Here is a 23,009-nt window from a genome sequence, read left to right as displayed (position 1 = left end):
TTGGTTGAGGAGCTAAACCAAGCTGTGTACTTGGAGTTGAAGTCTCCTGCAACAATTATGGAGTCTGTGGAGCTGAGGATGGAATCCAAGTCAGATGTTAATAGTGGAATGATTCAATCTGCATTGTTCGTGTGGACTTCTGTACCTGTTATTTCTAGATTCAAAGTTTTAGGATTGGTTATAACATTGTGGCTTAAGTAGTTTTTGATGAATATGGCTATGCCTCCTCCACTAGAGTTTAGTCTGTCTGTCTTGTATAATAGGTATCTTCTTAGTTTTGGATTGTTTGATGGTCTGAGGGTGTGACTCATTGATCAAAATTATGTGCAGATTATATCTGTTTGTGACTTCTTGCAGTTCCAGGATTTTGTTTGACAGTCCATTAGCATTCCATGCTACAATCATAACTGAATTTGGTTTGAATTTGTGATTACTCATGGCAAAGAGCTGTCAAAATAGATTGGGTTCCTTCTAGAAATCTCTTTCTGGAAGATGGTGAGGGACTTGTTTTGTGGAATTCCTGCAGTATGGTGACAAGCAAAGCATTTACAATTGATGTAAGGTTGGAGCCTGCTTGCTTGTGAGATGTAGAGGTCTTAGTTCGTGCAGCCCCCATAAGTTTTGGTCATGGGTGAGGTTCGCATTTCTTCCTGCATTGTTGAAGTTGAGGTGATTTGGGCTGGAGGGTGACTTGCTTGGCTATTTGTGGTGTCATTGCAGGGGGGGGGGGGGGAATAAGGCTAGCTCCTGCTGACCCACGATTCTTTGGGTGGGATATGCACCCTTTGTAGTTATCAGGGTGAGGTCCTCAGGTTTGTGCATTTTGCCGGCGTGGATCTTGGCTTGGTGCATGAGTTTGTTGGATGGCTTTCGCCACACTTTAGGCATCTGAAGTCTGTTTTGCAGAGTTTTGGGGCATGGCCAAACCTCTGTCACCTGTGGCACTGCCTGGCTGATGCTTTCTTCCGAAGTGGCTCCGTTGATATTTTGAGTCTGCATACAGAAGTCTATTAGTAGATTCGCTTTTGAGTATTGCTGATTTCAACCAGCACCAAAGGCATTGGACTTCTATCTGACCAGAGCATTCGGCTCACCTTAACTGGGGTATGGCCCTAATTGGTGAGATCAGCATTAATTTCTTTGGAGGTGATGCCTTCGGTGACTCCACGAAGCACCACCTTCAGATTCTTTTCGTTTGGTAAAGCGAAGGTGTGGTATGGAAAATTTGCATTGTCCATATATCTTGTCATCTGTCTATAGTCCATGACAGTGGTAGGTTGAATCTTAACTCCCTCATTAGTATTTTTGGCCCAGGAGTATGTGATATTATGTTCCCTGAGGGATGATGAGACGGAGGTCCATTTTTACTTGTCCTGTAAAATAACAAGGGGGGGACCTTTTCTTTGATTGTCTGGCTGTCTTGTGTTGAAAAGTCCTTTTCCATTTGATCTTCCGTTGTTCTTTGCCTTTTATTTGAATGCTCCCCTTGTGAGTTATTTTGGCGAGGACTTTTTGGTGGCAGAACAGTTGTGAATTCTCCTTCATTATCCTCATTCTCGCCTTTCAGTATCATTCGTTTAGGCGTATAGGTTTAAGAAACCTGGCCAGTCAGATTCAAACTTTTTCATTAGGAACTTCAGCACATCTAGTGCCTGCTCTTTATTAAGGATCAGTATCTGCTCCTTGATGCTTTCCATACCAATGTAGCATCTCCTGCCGGCTGGAGCTGTTTATAGGCTGTAAAGAATGTGGGAAACTTCACAAGGAAGTAGGCTTGTGAGCCTACAAGTATGATCCTGCAGGTCCAAGGGCCTGCCAGCAATCCTGTTGACTAGGGAAGTCAACTAGCAGAAGTCTAAATCTAGAGGTGTTGTGTGTGTGTGGGGGGGGGGGGGGTTGATGCTGTGATCTTACTTGGCTTCTCACAGATTGCCTACCTCCCTAGAAACCAAATATCCACCACTGGTGGTCCTCTTTGCAGGTGGGGTCTATTCAGCCATTGACCTTACACACTATCGTGCAGAGAGGGAGACAGTAGGAATTTAAGTTGGGTTGAAGCAATGTGAGAATCACGGAACACCACTGAAAGCTGCATTCTGTTAGGATTTACTATTGTACTATCTAGTGAACACATTCGTTCTCGTCAATAATCGTCGATAGAGAACAGTTAATCGTTGACATTCATCCTTTCATCCTTGTGGGAGGCAGTTGCATATAAATTACATAAGATTAAGCATTGACTGTGTAGTGACTGTCTGTGTGTAGAAACAAATTATGGCTAGATACCAATAAGTGGGTCACCTGTATTTTTCAGTAGATAAGAATGTGTAACATAACAAACATATGTGTGAACACTCACCTTGCCATATATCAGCTGGTGGAGTGTCAACACACTTCGTTCAAGAGAGGAATAGAATTTGATGCAATTTTTAGTAATCTTCATGAACCATATACACTCAGTCAGATCTTGTCAAACTTGGATAAATAACACAACATCTAACTTTTTTTTTTTTTACAAAGCATTAATTTGTGCAGATGCATCTAACATTTAATCTTACCTGTATATGTGGCACTGTTAAATTTTTTTTAAATTTGTTTTCTTGTACATAAGGTGTTATTTACTTATTTAGCTTTTTATTTATTACTTAGTGTACTTAAACAACCTTAATATAGGCATGTGCTTTTACTTTCCTTACACCAGTAAATCTTCAACTAATTGACATACTTCATTTGTGAATTTACTATATTTAAGGCCAAACTTATTCCAAAACAAATAACTGTAATATATTTTGTTTGCGATACTGCAGTCTTATAAGCATAAATTGCATTTTACTTTAAATTCAAAAACAAAAGTAAATCAGTAGTAGTAGATCTACAACCTGGCAGCCACAAAATATTTACAATATGTAGTTTCAGCCTTTAAATGTCTTACTAATCAGTTAAAACATTATCTTCAAAGAGTCTATTTCTTTTTATTAATAAATTTCATCTTATTGTTTGTTAATATGTGTTGAAAGTGAAAAGTCATAAATTGACACAAATCTTATCGCCTCTGAAGAATGTCGAATTTGAAACTGTACTAATCGGATGGTGGGGGACTTGAACATTGCACCAATATACGATAGTTGTTACTTACTAATATAATAACCGAATTAACTCGTGTAAATTATTCTTTATTCATAGAATTTTCTCCTGAGTATCACAGACATCATCAGTACAGGTACAAAGGCTAATTAAACGATAACTGTTATATTCACAAAGCGCCACCTAAGTGGCTAAGGTTAAATTTTCTAAATTAATTTTATTTTATTATTTAATTTTTTTATTATTATTATTATTAGTTTTAAATATCATCATCATTATCATCATCAACAACTATGGGTCCAATGCCTGTAGGTGTCTGCTGCCATCTTGATATGATTCTTCCATTGCATTCTGTTTTGTGCAAGATGACTCAATTTGTGTATAGAGTTTCCACACCATTTGACGATGTCATCACCCCATTCTCTGTTTGGTCTTCCTCTTTTGTTCTTTCCTTCAATCATTCCAAACAGCAACATTTTTAATTTTCTCTCATCATTCATTCTACATATATGGCCAAATAGACGTAGTTTCCTTTTGATTATTTTCTGGATCAGGTTTTCTTTTGGTTGTATTTATCTGTAGATTTCCTCATCGTTCACTTTCTGTATCCAGCTTATTCTCAAGATCTTTCTATAGCACTTCCTCTCAAATGCCAATATCCTCCTTTCAGATTCTCTCAGGAGTACCCAGGCCTCGCATCCATAGAGCATGCTGCCGAAGATACAGGTTTCTACAATGCGCAGTTTAGTTTGCATCTTTATAGCTCGGCTCTTCCATATTTTGTCCATGGCTTTTAAAATAGTTGTTGCTCTGGCTATTCTAATTTTTCTCTTTTTTGGGGTCCAAGTCATGCGTCATGTGGCATCCAAGATATGTGAAGTGTTCCGCATTTTCCAGTTGAAATCTGTCTATCGTAACTCTGTTCAGTAACTCCTGTTGTCCGAATATCATTGTTTTAGTTTTTTCAAAGTTGACATTTAGTCCATATCTTTTTCCTTCTGTGTATAGTGTTTGCAATGTCTGTTCCAGCCTTGCTGCGTTTTCTTCAATCACGACGATGTCATCTGCAAAGCAGAGGTAGTTTATTCTCATTCCATTTATTGAAATGCCTCCACCTTCTTCTTTAATCTTATCTAGTGTTCTTCCCAGATGTGTGATGAAGATTATTGGTGATATTGGGTCCCCTGGTCTTGTGCTTTGACTAGTGGCAAATCAATCTCAAGTCTCACCTGCTATTCTGATTTTTGCTTGTGCTTGGCTATTTATATCTTTCAGCAGGCAGATCAATTTATTGTCCGCACCATAGGATTCCAAGACAGCCCATGTTATATTTTGGTCAATATTATCAAATGCTTTTTGGAAGTCCACGAAACAGCAATATATCTTTTTGTTCTTTCTTCGAGCTTTCTCTGCTATTAGTCTTAGTGCGAGTATTTGTTGCACTGTACTTCAATCTTGTCGAAATCCGGCTTGCTCATCCGGAAGATGTGCCTCCATATGCCCCTTCAGGCGCTCTGTTAGTATTTTCATCAGCACTTTGCCAAGATGACTCATTAATGCAATAGTTCTGTAATTGATGCATTCTAAAGCACTGTCTTTCTTATGAAGAACAACTAAGACCAATTTTTTTTCCACTCTTTGGGGGCATACCCTGATCTCCATATTTCATTACATAGCTTATGTTTCTTTTGCAACTGATTCTCTGCCATATTTTAATGTCTCGCCTATTATGTTGTCATTTCCAGGACTCTTGTTGTTCTTGAGATTTTTATAGCCTTATTCACCTCCTCTTCCAAGATGTCATTTTCAAAGATCTCTGCTGATGGAGAGATTGCTTTTAGTTCTTTGATTACTTCTGTTGCAATATCATTTAGTTGATTTTTATATAGTTTGCTGCAATATCTTGTCCATCTATGTATGATTTCTGTCCTTTACCATTTTCATCTTTGACTGCTACTGATCTTGTTTGCCACTTCCTATTGACATTTCTTATAAGTAGACCTCTCTAGTTTTGTGGTCGCCATGGTACTGTTCAATGTCTTTGCACTTACCCTCCAACCATTTGGTTTTATCAGATCTTGCTGCTTTCCATACTTCATTGCATTTTTGACAGTATAACTCATCTGCTGCCTCTGAATTATCTCTTTTAAGTTTCCGTTCTCTTTTCTCTTGTACCAATTTTTTAGGGTTTCCTGAGTTATCCATTTCTTGTTGATCTTTTCTCTTTCAGGAATTACTTCCTCTACTGCTTTTTTTAGCACTGTAGGCAGTTGTTCTGCTCTTGTATTTATATTTTGTTTTTCACTTGGGGTCTTAAGCTAAGTTTCCAATATGTTTTGATATGCTGTTCTTATCCTGTCTTCATTTAGTTTTGAGATGTCTCTAGCTTTTTGGAACTTTCCTTTGTATTTCTGTTTCAGTTTTAGTCTTTTATATATATATTGCTGATGTATAGAGTACTATCTCCCACAAGTTGAGAAAGACGTAGACCATCGGATCTGTTTAGATTAGGGGAGTGAAGTAACGTTTCACATGTTTCTTTGTAAAGCTGTTCCATTAGGAACCGACTTTTGAGAATGACTTTTGTCTTCTTCCACTGAACTCTATGTCTGGTGTTGATGGCATGCTCTGCAAGTCCAGACAACACCAGACATAGAGTTCAGTGGAAGAAGACAAAAGTCATTCACAAAAGTCAATTCCTAATCGAACAGCTTTACAAAGAAATGTTACTTCACTCCCCTAACCTAAACAGATCCAATGGTCTTTTCCCCCTTGTGGGAGATAGTACTCTATAAATCAGCAAATCTTTCCTAACTTATAATTGTACACACACAGACACACACATTAGAGTTACCAAGTAATTTTATAAACTTCGTTATTTTTATTCCTAATCCCAAGTAAGGGTTTAAAAACGCCTGAACGTAGTTCAAGTCTAAAGGTGGTGCAACACCAGGGCAACTCATTGTAAAGGTGGGTAAAGCTCTGATCACTATTCTTAGTATTTTCCATAATGTAAAGCACATCTCACTAAGAGAATGTATACTGCAATACATTATGGGTGGGGTCACTACCCATACCAGTTTCAACCTTTTTTGAAGTCTCCTCAGTGAGTAGCTAGACCCTAAATACCAAGGTTTTAGTAATACAGAGCCTTATCAACTTTACCTATACAAGTTGCTACAAGGTGTTTTTATTTTGAATAAGAATCTCTGGAGGAGATATACATGTAAATATTATTATTTACATCTATTTTTTATAAATGTAAATAAAATTACTTGGTAACCCTAATATACATTATTCCCAAGGTAAAAAAAAACTTATTTACATCTATATCTCCTCCAGAGATTCTTATTCAAAATAAAAACACCTCGTAGCAACTTGTATAGGTGAAGTTGATAAGGCTCTGTATTACTAAAACCTTGGTATTTAGGGTCTAGCTACTCACTGAAGAGACCTCAAAAAAGGTTGAAACCGGTCTGGGTAGTGACCCCCACCCATAATGTATTGCAGTATACATCTCTTAGTGAGATGTGCTTTACATTATGGAAAATACTAAGAATAGTGATCAGAGCTTTACCCACCTTTACAATGAGTTGTCCTGGTGTTGCACCACCTTTAGACTTGAACTACGTTCAGGTGCAAACTTAACTGTTTTCTTACTTGGGATTAGGAGTAAAAATATCCAAGTTTATAAAATTACTTGGTAACCCTAATATACATTATTCCCAAGGTAAAAAAACTTATTTACATATATTTAATTTTTTTTTCTTTTTTAAATTATAAATTTAGGAAATTTAACCTTAGCCACTTAGGTGGCACTTTGTGAATATAACAGTTATTGTTTAATTAGCCTTTGTACCTGTACTGATGATGCCTGTGATACTCAGGCGAAAATTCTATGAATAAAGAATAATTTACGTGAGTTAATTCTGTTATTATATTAGTAAGTAATATGTCTACTCACGGTATTTCCATACTGAAACTTATAAGATAGTTGTATTAGGCCTTTTGGATAAAGTAAAGTGCTGTAAACATTTCATGATCACAAAGTCATGGAGTTTCAATGGTTTTTTACTCTTACACCATTTTGTTTAAAGGAAAAGCCTAGATATATTCATAGAAGATCATATGAAATATATTTCATTTCTGGATGGTTCAAAGACATTAAACTCACTCTGACACTCCCTTTCTCATTCTTATTTTTTCTCTAATGAAAAGGGTTTGAGTCATCATTTGCCTTTATATTCCAGTGTTTCTATGAAACCTGAATTTAAAACTAATTAGCAGCTTCCCATTGTATAGTGTTAAACTGTGAATGAAATTATTTTGTGTTTATGTTCTTCATTCACATTTAACATAATATACCATATACTAAGCAAGACCTGTGTAAATATTATTTAATGTAAACAACTTATTTTACAATTTAATATTCATATAACTACCTTTAATTTTATCTAATATTTAATTAATTAATCAAAGATATATGTATTAATAATGAAAAGACTGTATTAAATATTATTAAGCTATTTTAATTATTACAATGTTAATATAAGAATTTGTATTTGATAATTTAACTGTGCATTAATTGAAATGTAAATATTCTCTATTTATTCCTATTTGTAGAAGTTTATTGTTACGCAATAACTCAATGTTTTGTTTTGTTGTCATGGAGACATAAGTAAGCAAGCGCGAGTTTGGAATAGTACGCGAGGGAGAAAAGCTGAAAGTTCAGTTAAAGAGATCACGAGAACAATTTAGGTGGGAAGAATGGATATAAAAGGGAAGAACGCTGAAAATATAGAGAGATTAGAGAGAGAAAGAGGATTGGCATTCAGTTGGAATCAGAGGATATTCTAATTCGGCATTCGTGAATCAGAGTGTGATAATAGCGAGTCGGCAAGTCACTCAAGCAGCTAATTAAAAGTCCAATAGTCGAGAAGCGATTAGCTAATAAGTTGTAGAATAACAATTATAGCTATGGAAGACAGCAGAGTGACTACTGAATGAATAGTGATACTAGAGTTGAGATTTAATTTCAGGGCCGACCTTTCAAGGACACACGGCATCTTTAAGCATAGCACGCAGTAACGAGAGAATAGTAGAGGCTGTGAAGTTGAAGTTTACTGTTAGCTATGTTTAGAATTATAGTGCCTAAAGAATTAATTGAATGGCAGAGGAATGAACAACTGTGCATATTAAACCTAAAGTTAAGGAATTATTGTGTTACCTTAATTCATGAGTGATCAGTAGTGCTTCATGCAGGAATGTCTGATTATGTGTATTGTGACCGTGAATTAATTCAGTTATTGCTTAGAAGATTTATTATAATGAGTGCCGTTTATTGTTTAAAGTGTGTACAATTATAAAAAGTGTTTGCGCATAAAGGTAGATGAATAAAGAAGATTATCGGTAAGAAAATTCCAACCATTAATATTCCTATACAGAGATGTGTGAGTTTCATCCTAGAATTTCTTTATATTAACAGTAACTATTGCGGAGATTAGCTGAAGTGTAGATTTAAAAGTGTTTGCTTCAGAAGAAGAAGTGTTACTGAATTTTTATTGTATTTGGAACTTAAGAAACTGTGAGATATTTGTGCAATCGGTTACTGAGGAACTTTGTGACTTTGAGCTTTATCAAGTAGTTAATTGGATATAAAGTGGCGCAGTCTTTAAATATAAATTTTCTTTATATTTGAATTAGAAATCAACTTACAACTTATCAATTAGTTAAGAACATCTTAATAGTAATCATGTCGGATCCAAAGCATAGATTGAGAGGAAGTAGGATCCAACAATAGCTTGTCTGTTGCATCTTTGCAACATTTCTTTAATGTTAGTAGGATTTATAAAAAAGTATTCAAACAGAATTTAAATACATATGCATTAATTATTACACCTCCTGACATTGTTGTTAAAATGAAAACTTGAATGTATATACTTCATATGGGTTTTTCCTTTTCCAGGTGCTTGTATCTCCACCGTACTGCTGGAGATACGGAACGACGTTACCATTTAAGATATTATAAAACAGGCATATGTGTTTATGACACAGACTCAAGAGGATATTGTGTTAAAAATGGACCCCATTGTGCATTTGCTCATGGTGCCCATGATCTTAGGAATCCAGTGTATGATGTTAGAGAAATACAAGCAATGGAGACCACAGAAGAAGGTCCAAATGGAACACCAGGACCAAATAATTTAGATAAAGAAAGAAATGCACTAAATGATGATCCAAAATGGCAAGGTAATGAAATTTAAAGTATATATATGAGGTTAATGCAAAAATATTTGCCTTGAGCACTTACTGAATTTGAATATACACACAGTACAATCCAAAGTACTCTGTAGTAAGATCTTCATGCCATGTAGATGATCATTGCTATTTGCTCTCTCAATTTAAGAGCTGTATTTTGAGTTCCATGAATGAAGCATGAAACTTTTTGAGGTCTTTTTTTTTTTTTTATCCAACAGACACCAAAATATATTTTATTCCTAGAAACCCTAGTTTTACTTCCTGCACATAAATTAGTCTAAAAGTGCATTTAGACTTTTTCTTTTTGTGAATCCCTCCCAAGAAAAACTAAACCTATAGTAGTACAATGGGTAGGCTTAGGATCAGATAATTTGGGTCTCCTGCTATAGATACTAAACATGGAACTTTCAAGTCTCTTCAGTTATCCAGTTGACAAGATGGTGGTCTTATAGTATGCAATGAAAATCATTTACTACCTAAACGATTACCCATAGTCTTAAATTCTTTGATACTAATTCAAATATCACCACATAATTCAGAGGTACTGAAAGCAAATTTCTTTGCATCCAGCCTTGAATACTAAAACCTTAGATGACCAGTTTTTCTTAATTATAATATAATGTAATATTATATTCCATTATAATGTAATGTAATGTAAATGTATAATGTTTCACATTTGTGTTGATATATTAAAACAACAAAATAATTATTTTTCAGATACCAACTATGTTTTAGCAAATTACAAAACAGAACCATGCAAAAGACCACCAAGATTATGCAGACAAGGGTATGCTTGCCCACAATTTCACAATAATAGAGATCGTAGAAGAAGTCCTAGGAAATATAAATATAGGTCAGTTCCTGTTAATAATATTAAAATACTTCTTGCTTTAACAATTGATTTGGCTTTAATATTCATTTGAATAGAGAACTAATGGCTTAAAAAATTGATTGTTTAATACATATGTTTTGGATGTTCCTTAAGTAATAAGTTTAACAGAAGAATATAAACCATTCTGGTATTTGTATTCAGATTCTTCAGTGCTCTCAGAAATGAACATTTGTAAGTGCTAAATGTAAAGATAATAAACTTTTGTGTTCTCCCCAATATTAGAATATGTTAAGTAAACAAAAGGAAATGGCCCTAGCTTCTAATTTTTCAGGAAATGACAACGTATACTAGAATATTTATTAATTATTAAAAAAAAACTTTTCTATATTTTGGCAATGTTACATTGCTACCAAGATCGCAAAAAACAATGATATGTGCATGCAGGCACTAATACTGAGCAAACGAGACTGAATAAAGGCAACAGAAGATGGGCACAGAGTCTTAAACAGTGCCCCCCCCTCCCCCTTAGTGTGCTAAATTGGGTTGTCTTCGCCTTTGGGCTGACGTTCTTAAAATGTATTCTTCCCAAATTTGGAGTAGTGTCATGCACTCAAATTTGTTGAGATTTGGAAAGTTTTTCAAAGCTGAGGCAGATTCAATGAATAGTCTTCTTTCATACTTGTATTTGCTGTGGTGTAATAGAGTGGCCTTCTTCCAGCGTATCCTGTGGTGGGTGTCCAAAGCATAGTCAGCAAGTCCTGAGTAGCTGTATTGGTGGAACCAGATGTAATCCTTATGTTCAGATATCGTGATATTGGCTGTAGTAGGACAGTTTACAACTGCAAGAGACCTGGTATACTCCTGGTAGGTCTAGGGGATTTGGCTGGTCTTTGGAGTGGATAAGAGATGCCAATTTCTTATGTGGTCTGTAACTTGTTGTAAGGTCATATTTCCTTAAGATTTTTGTTAATTTTTTGGATGTGCCCCAGATATATGGAAGGTGATAGATTTTGAGCAATCTCTGCTTTGAAAGGGGGGGGGGAGGATGGTTGCTGTTACATAGTTTTATTATTTTTTTGGAGGTTGTAGCCATTGGCTAAGAAAGTGTTAAGGATATGGTTAAGTTTAGTAGTTAGTGCTCTGTTATCCATACAGATTAATTTTGGCCTGCATATTGTTGGGAGGTGGGGAGGGTGACTGCTGGTGAATGTATCTACCTGTATGTGTAGGTTTCCTGTCAGATGTGAGGGATCCATCAGGCCGGTGTATTATCAGAGGATCAAGGAATGGGAGATTGTTTTCCTTTTCCAAGGTAAACTGGATACTGGAGTATTGATTGTTGAGGTGTTTAAGAAATTATGGAGTGTATCCAGGCCATGTGACCAAATGGAGAACACATCATCCATGTAGTGTAGCCAATCAGTGGGTTTTTGTGGGGTAGAGTTTAAGGCTTTTTCTTCAAAGGTTTCCATAAAGAAATTGGCCAGCGGTGGAGAGAATGAAGAACCCATGGCTTTTCCCTCTATCTCTTTGTACAATTTTCATTGCCAAACAAAATAGCCTGGTTTCATGGTGAACAGAAATAGGACAGAGATATCAGGCAGAAATATGGCTTGGATGAGGTCTAAGGTATTTCTGAGTAGGACATTGGTGAATAAGGAGACATCAAACGGACACATTATGTCAGTGTGTTAGAGTGTGAGGTTTTCTATACTGGCTTTAAAATGGGTTGAGTTTTTTATGTGTGAAGGTGTGTTGCCAGTGTTATGTCCCTATCTTACGATTTTTGTTTGTTTGTTTTACAAACTGCCTTCGTCCATATTCTCCTAACTTCTACTTTCAAAACATCACCAAAGTTTCTACTAATATCTGAGCTACTGTTCCCCGTAGTATCCCTAGTTTGTATTTTAACTGCGCCCTTTGAGATATTTAGTTTAAGATATTTTGTACATAAACAGAGAAAGGAACTCAAATATCTGAAAGTGTTACTATTGCAGTCGTGACACTATTTCTTGTTACTCAACATTAATTCCTTAAGCTTCCCGTTTCTTAACATTAATTCCCCGCGTGGTTAGGCTCGAATGTTTCTAAGCAGTGCATTGGATATAGCAATATCAGACAACTTTCTTTATCATTAAACAAAAGGTTTATTATTTCTCTAAACATGGTACATATCAAAATACTCAACTGAGTTACTTACGCACTAAAATTAGCTTAATACAAGTAGTTGGGCCTATGATTCGACAAAAGTTACTACGAACATGCCGCCACAAAATTTCATACAAAACATGAATTTACTTAACATGGAAAGATTAGATCACCACACATTATTAGGTTATTCAACTTCAAGCATACTAACAAACTCATTAGCTACTCTAGCACATGCTTATGATAATTCCGATTCTCTACACATCACACTAGGCATTCAAATTCCTCAGGCTACTTGATTACTCAATTCGCACTAATCTAATTCAATATTAACAAAACCATTTACTTCATTAACACACAACTATGTCATTAACTTTCCTTTTACAAAGTAGTAGGCATTCAAGATTCTTAGGACAATTAAATATTCACAAATTATCAACACTAGCTAGTTTACTTTTAACACTCTTTATCAAATTCTAAAGTCCTATTATAATTTCTCCCTAATCATTTTAACAGTTCCGTATTATGACAATGGTACCTATCACAAACAATGGTACCTATCACAAACAACTTTTAGTTAACATAAGACAAAGTTCACAATACCTTTCTTTAGCTTCACTTACGGGCCTTTACCTTCTACTGAACGGACTTGCTTGCATAACTTCTTTGCAATTCAGGGCTGTATGAACATTTGCGCCGCCGGCTGTACTATCCGAGACGAGGACATCGATATTTTCACAGCTTCCTATGACTCTTTGGTATATTTTGCTTTCTACATAGGAATACGGGAATAGCTTTCCCGCTCACCTTCGATTCCTTGTTGTGGCATGAGGATATAAGCCATATCTCTCCACTCAGGAATACCGTGAAGTCCACTAGAAAACCAAACTAAAGCCCCAAGAGAGCCTACTCCTCGAAAAAAAACCAAACAGCCACGGGGGGGGGGGGGGGGTTACCAACCCTTTTATAGCTGCTTCCCTAACGGCGCTCTTTCTTACTTCCTATTCCCACCTCCTACTAGTTTTCCATCTGTCTACCAATTGGGTAGCATTTGGCCGCCATACGTCATTTTGATCGGCAACTCGTAACGAAGTTTCTATCCGGGTATAGGCCCTAAGCGATATTCCGTTATTTCTCTTGTTAGCCTCTATCTTAGCCCTCTTTTAAACCTTTTCTCAGAATTCTACTTAATGCTTAATCTGTAGCCTCTTACATAGCGTATTTCATGACTCATTCTTTTATACTTATGGACTTAACTCTTTCATTCTTAAACACATTACTATATTAATTCTTAGTTAGCTATTTATTTAATACAAATTCCTTGTTTAGTCATAATACATCTTAATACATTCTTTTCTTTTGTTATCTTGACTAAACAATAGGCCTTTACATTTTACTCAATTTATACTGAATGCAAGAATATTAAATTATTCTTTTCATGTAGGGGTTTTTATTTATGTTATTTGTTTTTCATGTTACACCATGATAACTGAGAATACTATATTCTCAGGATATCAGGTGTAACACCAGTATATTGTGTGAGCACTTTGGCTAGTTTGTATGTGGGTGAATAATTGCCATCCACAATGTGATGTAATGGCACATTTTGTTTATGGATTTTTGGTAGTCCATATATATCCGGGGTGGGAACTAGTTATAAGGTTTTAATCTGTAACTTCCACAGGCCAAGAGGTAACCTTTTTAAAGAGCCTATGGAGTGTTCTGATTTGTGTGCTGGTGGGAGATCATAGTCTATAGGGAGGTAGGTAGAATGATTTAGTAGTAAAGAAGGAAGCTTACCTGAGTAATCTGATTGGTTTAAAACCACAGTGGCATTTCCCTTATCTGCATTGATAACTATTATTCTGTTGTTGCTTTTAATCTCTTGCAGAGCCTGAAATTCTTTTTTTGATAGGTTACTTTTTTTGGTGGCTTGGGTGAGAACACTGGCTTCATCCAGTCTGATGTTGTTGGCAACATGGTTGGGAAGACTGCAGATACCTTATTCAACCTGTATCATTATTTCCTCCACAGGAATTTTCTTAGGTTCTATTGCTAAGTTATGCAAGGAAATGGCCATTCCATTGTGATTGCTACTTTTTGTCTACAACTCAAAATTTAAAATATTTGCCTTTTGACCCAAATGGTATCCACTCCCTCTCAAAAACATCTCAGCCAAATGTGTTGACTAATAATGGTATATTTTTTTTTGAATAATGGCTTCATACATATAAGAGAAAACTAAATATAATTTATTACTCCTATATATTTCGCTGTGTATGTCATGAGCTTCTTTCATGGCGAAGACTGAACAGCTGGTAACAACATTTAAATTCCAAATACAAGAACAAATCATACATCATGCATATAATATCTCACATCTTGGTCATAGCTCTCCAGTAGGAGGAAAAACTATTAAAGTTCAGAGAAGTGGCAGTAGATGTATAACTAATTGATTTTAAAATAAAAAATAATGAACAATTTATAGCAATCACTTCCCAAAACTTACAAATAAGCATACAGTCTGTCCAACTAAGATTAGGATGGTGGCATAGGGCTTCACATGATTCAAAAAATATTCGATCAAATTTAAACCTGTTGTAGTGTAACATGTTAGTACTGTTCCAGTGAACTGTGTCTAGTGTCGATGGCATGAGAAGCAAGGCCCGAACCGTCAGAATCCAAAAATTTATATAATCTTGATGTTCTTTGATTCTAATAGTAGCAGAATGGCCAGTCTGTCCAAAGTAGCAAAGATGACAAGAACAGGGTATTTGGTGAACTTAGGCAAAGATAAAGATAATGTATCTTTGATAGGTGGTAAGAAAGATAACCTCCAGGCTGATTGGAAGATGGTGTACAAATTATATCTGGAAAGGGTCCTTGCTATCTGTTCAGATGTTCCTTTAAGGTATGGTATGCTGATCCTTTTAACATCAGATTGCAGTCTGGAAGAGAGATGATAATTATCAAATATTTTTGTATCGAAGTCTCTCTGTATCTTTTTAAACAATATAATAAGTTTTATCTTATTTAATTCTTCTAATAGAAGACTCAGAAGAACAAATGATGTGTTTCGGTATACAAGGCTTTTGATAATACCTATTTTTTGTGAAGGATGATGATGGTGTGAAGATGCATGGATATATCTGCATATAACAGATAGCGTCCTGTAAACAGAAAATGCAGTATTACCTGTGGAGTAACAACACATTAAAGTATCCAAAAAAGGGAAGATTGTAGTTGGATTCACATTCAATAGTGAACTTGATGTGAGTATGTAAGGAGTTAACGTTATATCTGTAAAACCGAAGTAGTTCTGTTTACAGGAAGCATCCCTTAAAGGCAGATATATTCGCACATAATGATCCTTCACAAAAAATAGGTATTATGAAAAGCCTTGTACATAGCACACACACAATGGTAATGGATCGGATCCTTTGCAATGACTAGGCTAAAAAGTTAAATTTAATAGGATTTTTATTGAAGTATATTAATTAATATACCTGAATAAAAGTTTTGATGGTAAAATTTGACAGAAGACTCGATTTGAGCTAAGACTGTATGCAGTTAAAAGTGGCGAGCACAAGATAGTGACAACCGAGTGCAGAAATACATTAAGATAAACAAGACATAAAAACTAATGACAAAAAGTTAACACCAAAAGGATGAATTACATAAATTTTAGATTTTGAAATAACTGAGAATGAAAATTGAAAATAAGAATAAAAAACTTGTGTACATAATAAGCCAGCAACAAACATGACAGGTGCTGGCCATTTCATTAAATTAAAATGTCATTAAATGAGAAAAGCAGAAATCTGTCTGCTCTTCTCATCTGATGACGTTTTTAATGTAACAAAATGGTCAGTTCTTTCAGAATACAAAATTTACATATCCTTTCCTATAATATTCTTTCCAAAATTTATCCTTTCAGCGCTAACTTTTTGTCATTGGTTTTTATGTCTTACCTTAATGTATTTTCTGCACTCAGTTGTTGCTGTCTTGTGCTCACCACTTTTAATTGCATACTGTCTCAGCTCTAACCAAGTCTTTTGCCATATTTACTTTCAAGACTTTCACTCAGGTACGTTATCTAACATCCTTTAATTAAAATCCTATTAAATTTAATGTTTTAGCCTAGTCATTACAAAGGACCTGCTCCATCACCAAAATAGCTTTAGCTTTTTCCTCTCCACTGTAAGAATTATTATTTTATAGGATAAGCTGGTGTTAGCAGTTATATTGAACATGTGTTAATTATTTTTAATCACACTTGAAATTAACTATATGGATAGAATAAGGAATGCAATCAGAATATGTTATCAGTACTTGAAGTACAAAAAGCTATCAAAAACCTGAGATGTGGAAAGGCAGCTGGAGTAGATGATATTCAACCACTAATGCTAAAATATAAAGGTATAAAAATTTTACAGTGACTACATTGCATAATTCAGAAGGCCTGGTCAGAGGGTCAAATTCTAGATTTGTGGAGTAGAGTACTCGCAATACTCATATGCAGAAAGGGAAATAAAACTGAGTATGAGAATTACAGGGGGTATTTCCGTACTGAGTGTTTGTGGTAAAATTTATGCAAATATGATTAAGAAATGACTAAGAAAAATGGTGGAGGAGAAGCTTGGAGAAGAACGAGCTATGTTCAGGCCAAACAGATGTTGGCAGGATCAGATTTTCACTTTAAAAAAATAGTTGAGAAATCATGAGAATATAACAAGAATCTGTATTTAAATTTTGAAGATCTGGAAAAGGCATATGACAAGGTGCCAAGAGAAAAGCTCTTCAAAATGCTACAGTTATATACAAGGTGTAAGTCAGCAGTGAGAATTGAAGGTGGTACAGGAAGATGGTTTTGAAGTAAAATCGTGTGCGACGAGGGTTCACATTATCTCCACTGTTATTTGTTATCTATATGGATCACATTATGAAGGAGAGTGGCATTAAATCTGATATCAAAATTGATGATGCTAATCTTAGCTCTTTACTTTATGCAGATGTTATACTTCTGCATAAAACCAGTACAATCTGCAAACTTCCCTAAATCCCTAAATAAAATGATAAATAAATCTAACTGCCTCTACATCATTGTACCAGGCTCATGCAAAAAGTTAAACAAGTTTGAGCATACTTAGTAGTTGAAAGCTGTTTGTTGTGAATTAAATAAATAAGATATCTAATAGGATGTCATTATTGCTCTGAGAATGTTGAGCACAGTGATCACAATGTCAGACAACTTGTTTAATGAACTTATCCTATTTGGGGAGAAATTTTGGTTATGGTTTTGGTTATAGAAGCAAATATAGTGAATTTCTAGTCTCTGAGAGATAAATACCTTAGCATTGGATGGAAGTAGTATAAAATTTCAGTGTTGGATTTGGTGATATTCTCACAGGATATAATCATGAGTAGGCTGTGAAAGAGGTTGATAGAATATTGGAATTGGGTGGGACAGATCTGATACAGGAAGAGTACAACTGTGTTTCAAGACTTAGGCAAATAAATAAGGTAGGAGTGAAATGGATAAACAGAATTTAGGCAGACAGTATAAAATATCACGCAATGACTAGATAGCCGAGGAGTAAAAGTCTGGCCAGAAAAGTCATGGTAAAAAAATAACGTGTGCAATGTTAGAGAAAATGGGCCTATCAGGTTAAGAAGAATGCAAGGGAATTCTGACACTGTGTCAAGCAAGAATAATTATACCAGGGTGACACTGATGAATAGTTGATGGTAGCAAAGTGAGAATTACAGAGGATGCATCAAAATTATTTAATGAGTGTTTCTTACTAGTGTGAACAGTGGTAATTCCAAAAGGTTGATCTTTTTATGTGCATCCCATCCACAAAAGGTTATAAACCTGTAGTGTATTAGTGTATTGTAGATAGGTTAAGGATTAGATAATTTGGCAATCCATATATAGGGTCCAAACATGAACTCTTTCTTTCATTTCAGTCTCTTAGCAAGGTAGTTCTGCATTAGGTGATGGATTTCATCTGCCACCTAAGTACATTTGCTAACAACCATGCCCAAAGTGGGATTCAAACCTACACCTTGTTGGCTGGAGAGTAATGATGTTATTCACTCTGCCAACCATGCTAGCATATACCATAGAAACTAAAAGTGAATGTGCTAGAGATGTTGAATTGGCTAGATTTTAATATGGTTATTATTGGATGAAATATTGCTACATATTTTAATCTGCAAATTAGTTAACTGTTTCCTTCACCTAGTTTTTTAATGAGTGTTGCAAGAGAGAGGTGTCCCAAAGAATTGAAAAGAAGCTAGTGTAACTATGCACAAATGGTGCTAAGACAGCTGACAAGTTTAAAATGGTGGTTAAGTTGTTGAAACAATTAAGAATAGAATATAGGACTGGGTTGTAGACATAGGGTTATGATGATTGACCTTGCTTTGTTCATGAAAACAGCATATATGCTCTATAAGGGGACGGACTTCTCTTCGCTCCCTATGGAGCATAGGGCCTCAACCATTGACTTCCATCTGACTCTATTCAATGCTTCTTTTTTGATCTCTTTCCAGGAACATCCCAGCTGTCTTGCCGCTCTTTCTAGTTCTCTTCTCCATGTTATCCTGGGTCTACCTCTTTTCCTCTTGCCTTGGGGATTCCATTCTCGTGCAATTTTTGCTATTTCTTTATCTGGGTTCCTGATTGTGTGACCTATCCAGTTCCTTTTAGTGATTTCATTTCTGATGCTGGTTTGACCTGTTCTCTCCCAAAGTTCTATGTTTGTTATTTTATTTGGCCAGTATATTCCTAGTATCTTCCTCAAGCATTTGTTTATGTAAACATGTATTTTATTTATGTTTTCCTTTGTTAGCGACCATGTCTCAGCTCCATATAGTAAAATGGTTTAACATTAGTGTTGAAGAGCCTAATTTTGGTTTTTAATTTCATTTCTTTGTCTCCCAAATTTTCTTCATCACACTGAATGCAATCTGTACTTTCTGGATTCTATTTTGTATGTCCTGTTTGGTTCCTCCTTGTGTGCTGATCACTGATCCCAGGTAGACAAAGTTATCTACCTGTTCCAGTATTTTCCCTAGTATTTCAAAGACTAATTCTTGTTTGGGGTTTATCTTCATTACTTTTGTTACGATTTATTTTCAATCCACATTTATTTTTGAGTTTAAATTATCTATTTTCTTTTGGAGGTGTTGATGTTTTTGTGCCAAAAGGCATATATCGTCTGCAAAATCCAGGTCACTGATTTTATTTGACCATCCCAATTGAATGCCGATTCTTTCTTCAGATGTTTTCCTCATCACCCAATCAATAGCACTCAGAAAGATGGTCAGGGAGAGTGTACATCCTTGTCTTACTCGTGTATAAGCTATGTGGTTATGAATAATAGATTAATCAGATGGATAGAAGATTGTCTTCTGAATTACACCAGCAAGTTGTCCTGCTGCAGTGTTCTGTTTTGGGCCACTGCTGTTCAAGTATTTTTTAATGATCATTTCAAGTGGATGAATAAAGAATATTGGATTTGTTGTTGATAGAAAATTATAAGGAGTAATGCTGACATTAAATTTCTTCTGGAAGATTTAAACTTTTAGCTTGAATGAAGGTGGGTGGTGCCATTTTAAGTGCTGAGGTAGGGCTTGCATATATATATATATATGAACTTTGTGATCTTATGGGGGATGGGAGAATTGCTGCTCATTTACAGCATACTGCAAATGTTGTAAAGACTGTACAGTATGCTCTTACTATGATAAGAAAGACACCTAATGAATCGAGTTAAAGAAGCTGTACCACTATACAGGGCTGTGATAAGACTGCATGTAGTTTCTATTGTGGTGATGAAATTGGAGAGGGATAGGTGATAGACAAGTGGCAGGGGTGGGATTACAAGATTAATAAGAAAAGCAGAGAATGTTGTATAAGGATGTAGAGAAGGAATGATACTGAGAGATTGGTGGATGAGCAGCATCATTGCTGGAGTGCTTTGGGAATGCTAGGAGTGTGAATGAGTCTAGACGAACTATAAACCACACCAGGAGACAATGCGTGATGCTACATGCCTTGCAGATGTCTACGAACATTATTTAAAAATTATGTGTATAATCTTTGCAGAGGTTTCGAGGAAAATAGCAGAAACCCCAACTGGACAAAGAAACATTTATCAAAACAACGTTACTCAGCAATTTGTAAACTGAATTTTTGTTGAGATAAAAAATGTTTTATTAGTATATATGTAGATACTCTGTATAACAAAAAAACTTTGATATTGACACTATAACAACGTACGCATTTTGTGTTCACTACAAACTAAATAGATTAATATCATTACAGTAAAAAATGATAAAGCTAATCTTTTGGAAACAAAGAGATAAAACTGGCTTTATGCACTCTGCGACAGCTGAAAATACGCTAAAATGTTAATTTGATTCCAACTACATAATAGCCACAAATGCATACGACATAACAAGACCTCAGACAAATAATTATATCACATACAAATATAATAATTAGTACAGAAAAACTGATCGGAGCTTTTCCATTCCAGATATGCTAAAGAAACAACCTTTTGAACAACCTTACAAACTACAAAGCCTGAAAAGGGCCCTAAGGACATATTGTGAACGAGAAATTCTCACCTACACACCATACAGACTTAATGAAATGCATTACATTTATTACTTCAGGTTATTCATGATATTCCTAAATATTGTGAATGTGTGCGTGTGTTCTCAGTTGGAATTATTGCAATCTGAATTGCATTAAGCATCAAACTTAGTATTTTCATTTAACATTTTGCCAGTTTATTCTGGGGGTTGCTATATTTCGATGCATAATTGCTTAAAACTTAATTGCTGGTATGGCAGCACGACGTGAAGTCAGTGACTTCGAGAGCGGTGTCATCGTGAACTGTCACATTGGTGACATGCCCATACGTACCATTCCCGCTCACCTGGAGCCTCCAATGTAAACGGTTGGTGATGTGATCAACAAATGGGACGTTTTGGCATCACTAGTGCAAGAAATCACCCAGGGAGGAGGCCTCTGAAAATGACTGACAGGAGGGTGTTAAAATGGGTGGGATGCAAAAACCGGCTACAATCGTCACAGACCATCTGTGATGAGTTTCAGAGCTCCAGTATCACCATGGTGAGCATTAATACTGTACAAAAAGAACTCCATTTACTGGTCTTGCACAGAAGAGCGGCGGAACACAAGCCGAACATCACAACAGCTAACAAGGTTGTCCGTCTGTCTTGGTGCAAAGAACTGTGAACTGAACAACTGACCAGTGGAAAATGTTACTCTCGATCGATGAATCAAGGTTCACTTGTTTCCAGTGTGATGGCAGGGTGTGGATGTGGAGGCAGCCTGGCGAACACTTTACCACAGTGTGTTGTATCCACAGTAAAGTTTGGTGTTGGAATGGTGTAGGGTGCATTCAGCTGGTCTGGAGTTGGACCACTGGTCGTTGTCCATGGTTCCATGAAGGCAGCTCAGCACCTTGATATTCTGGATAATCAGGTGCTGTCTACACTGTGGAGTTTTTATAGACTGGACCTGTGTTACTATTAACACGACAATGCCCAATGCTCCACGCCACAAAGCTTCAGCTGTTATTATATAGTATGAAGAGATGGGTGTTAAACGACTGCCCTTGCCTGCACAGAATCCTGAACTCAACCCCATCGAACACCTGTGGAACGAATTGAAGCGGCGATTGAGGTCCAAAGCAGCACTTCTTCGATATGTCGCTGAGCACAGTGCTGCTTTGATGGAGCAATGGAGACAAATTCCACCTGATGTCTGCAGCACATTGGTGGAAAGCCTACCTCAAAGGGTGCAGGAGGTGATCAAAGCCAAAAGTGAACACACCTGATATTAGGGTTTGCCTGCTGGTATCAATTGTAAATTGATAAAGTGTCCGGATAATTATTGGTAGGATGTGTGTGTGTGTGTGTGTGTGTGTGTGTGTGTGTGTGTGTGTGTGTGTGTGTGTAGAAATTTTATACTTGGTTTTAATCCTTTTCCCAAGTAAGCAAAACAAAGTTTTGTGCATGAAATATATTTATTCACGTCTGAGCTACTTGTATATAGAGATTGATGACTTCATATCACTTGCCTTAATATGTATCCCATAATTCAAAACGCACCCCTTTCAGGCGTGTATAATGGGAAGGGCTACCACCCAGACCGGTTTCGACCTTTATTGAGGTGAAAAAGAAAAGGGTCGCTCATCATAGACCTAGAGTAGTTAGTATAGGGGTGCAAGAGAGCCTGATAGCATTAGGAGAAAAAAGGACAGATTGATAGCCTGAGAGAGAGAAAAGGCCTCAGCTCTTTTATATCATCATATAGCCAGAGGCCATCAGTTTCCTTTTTCACCAATCTCATATAGATGAACAACCAAAAAATCAATTGAAACTACTCTAAAGTCCTGTCTAGGTGGTTAGCCCTATCTGGGTTAACCGCCTTGAGTTGGCCTTCTCTGCCTGGGATTGTTCTCCATTCATCCCTGCAATTGACTATAATACTACATTTAATTAAGAGGATGGAACTTTTAAAAAACCTCTCATAGCAAGAATAGAGAGAATTTAATCTCCCCCTGGTGAATATTGCATAATGTGGGTGGTCTACACCATCTAGCGATAAATTTGATATCTCCTAGAATGCTTCTTTCTAAAT

At 36.1% G+C, this 23,009-nt stretch overlaps 1 protein-coding gene across 3 annotated transcripts in view; it reads left to right on the top strand.

Annotated features, from left to right (window-relative positions):
- Positions 1-23,009, top strand: part of unk (RING finger protein unk) — a 343,825-nt gene that overhangs the window by 112,825 nt on the left and 207,991 nt on the right. For all 3 annotated transcript variants that reach the window (XM_090411598.1, XM_090411597.1, XM_090411600.1), the window contains 2 exons: positions 9,050-9,333; positions 10,060-10,195. In XM_090411598.1, coding sequence (XP_090267724.1) covers positions 9,050-9,333; positions 10,060-10,195 — 420 coding nt within the window. The remainder of the gene's footprint in view (positions 1-9,049; positions 9,334-10,059; positions 10,196-23,009) is intronic.

This window comes from Typopeltis vanoorti, chromosome 21 (assembly GCF_054136105.1).
Source record: "Typopeltis vanoorti isolate ZY-2024b chromosome 21, IOZ_Tvanoo_1.0, whole genome shotgun sequence".
Classification (NCBI taxonomy): Eukaryota; Metazoa; Arthropoda; class Arachnida; order Uropygi; family Thelyphonidae; genus Typopeltis; species Typopeltis vanoorti.
The sequence above is the reverse complement of the archived record's forward strand: the minus strand, read 5'-3'. Positions and strand labels throughout refer to the sequence as shown.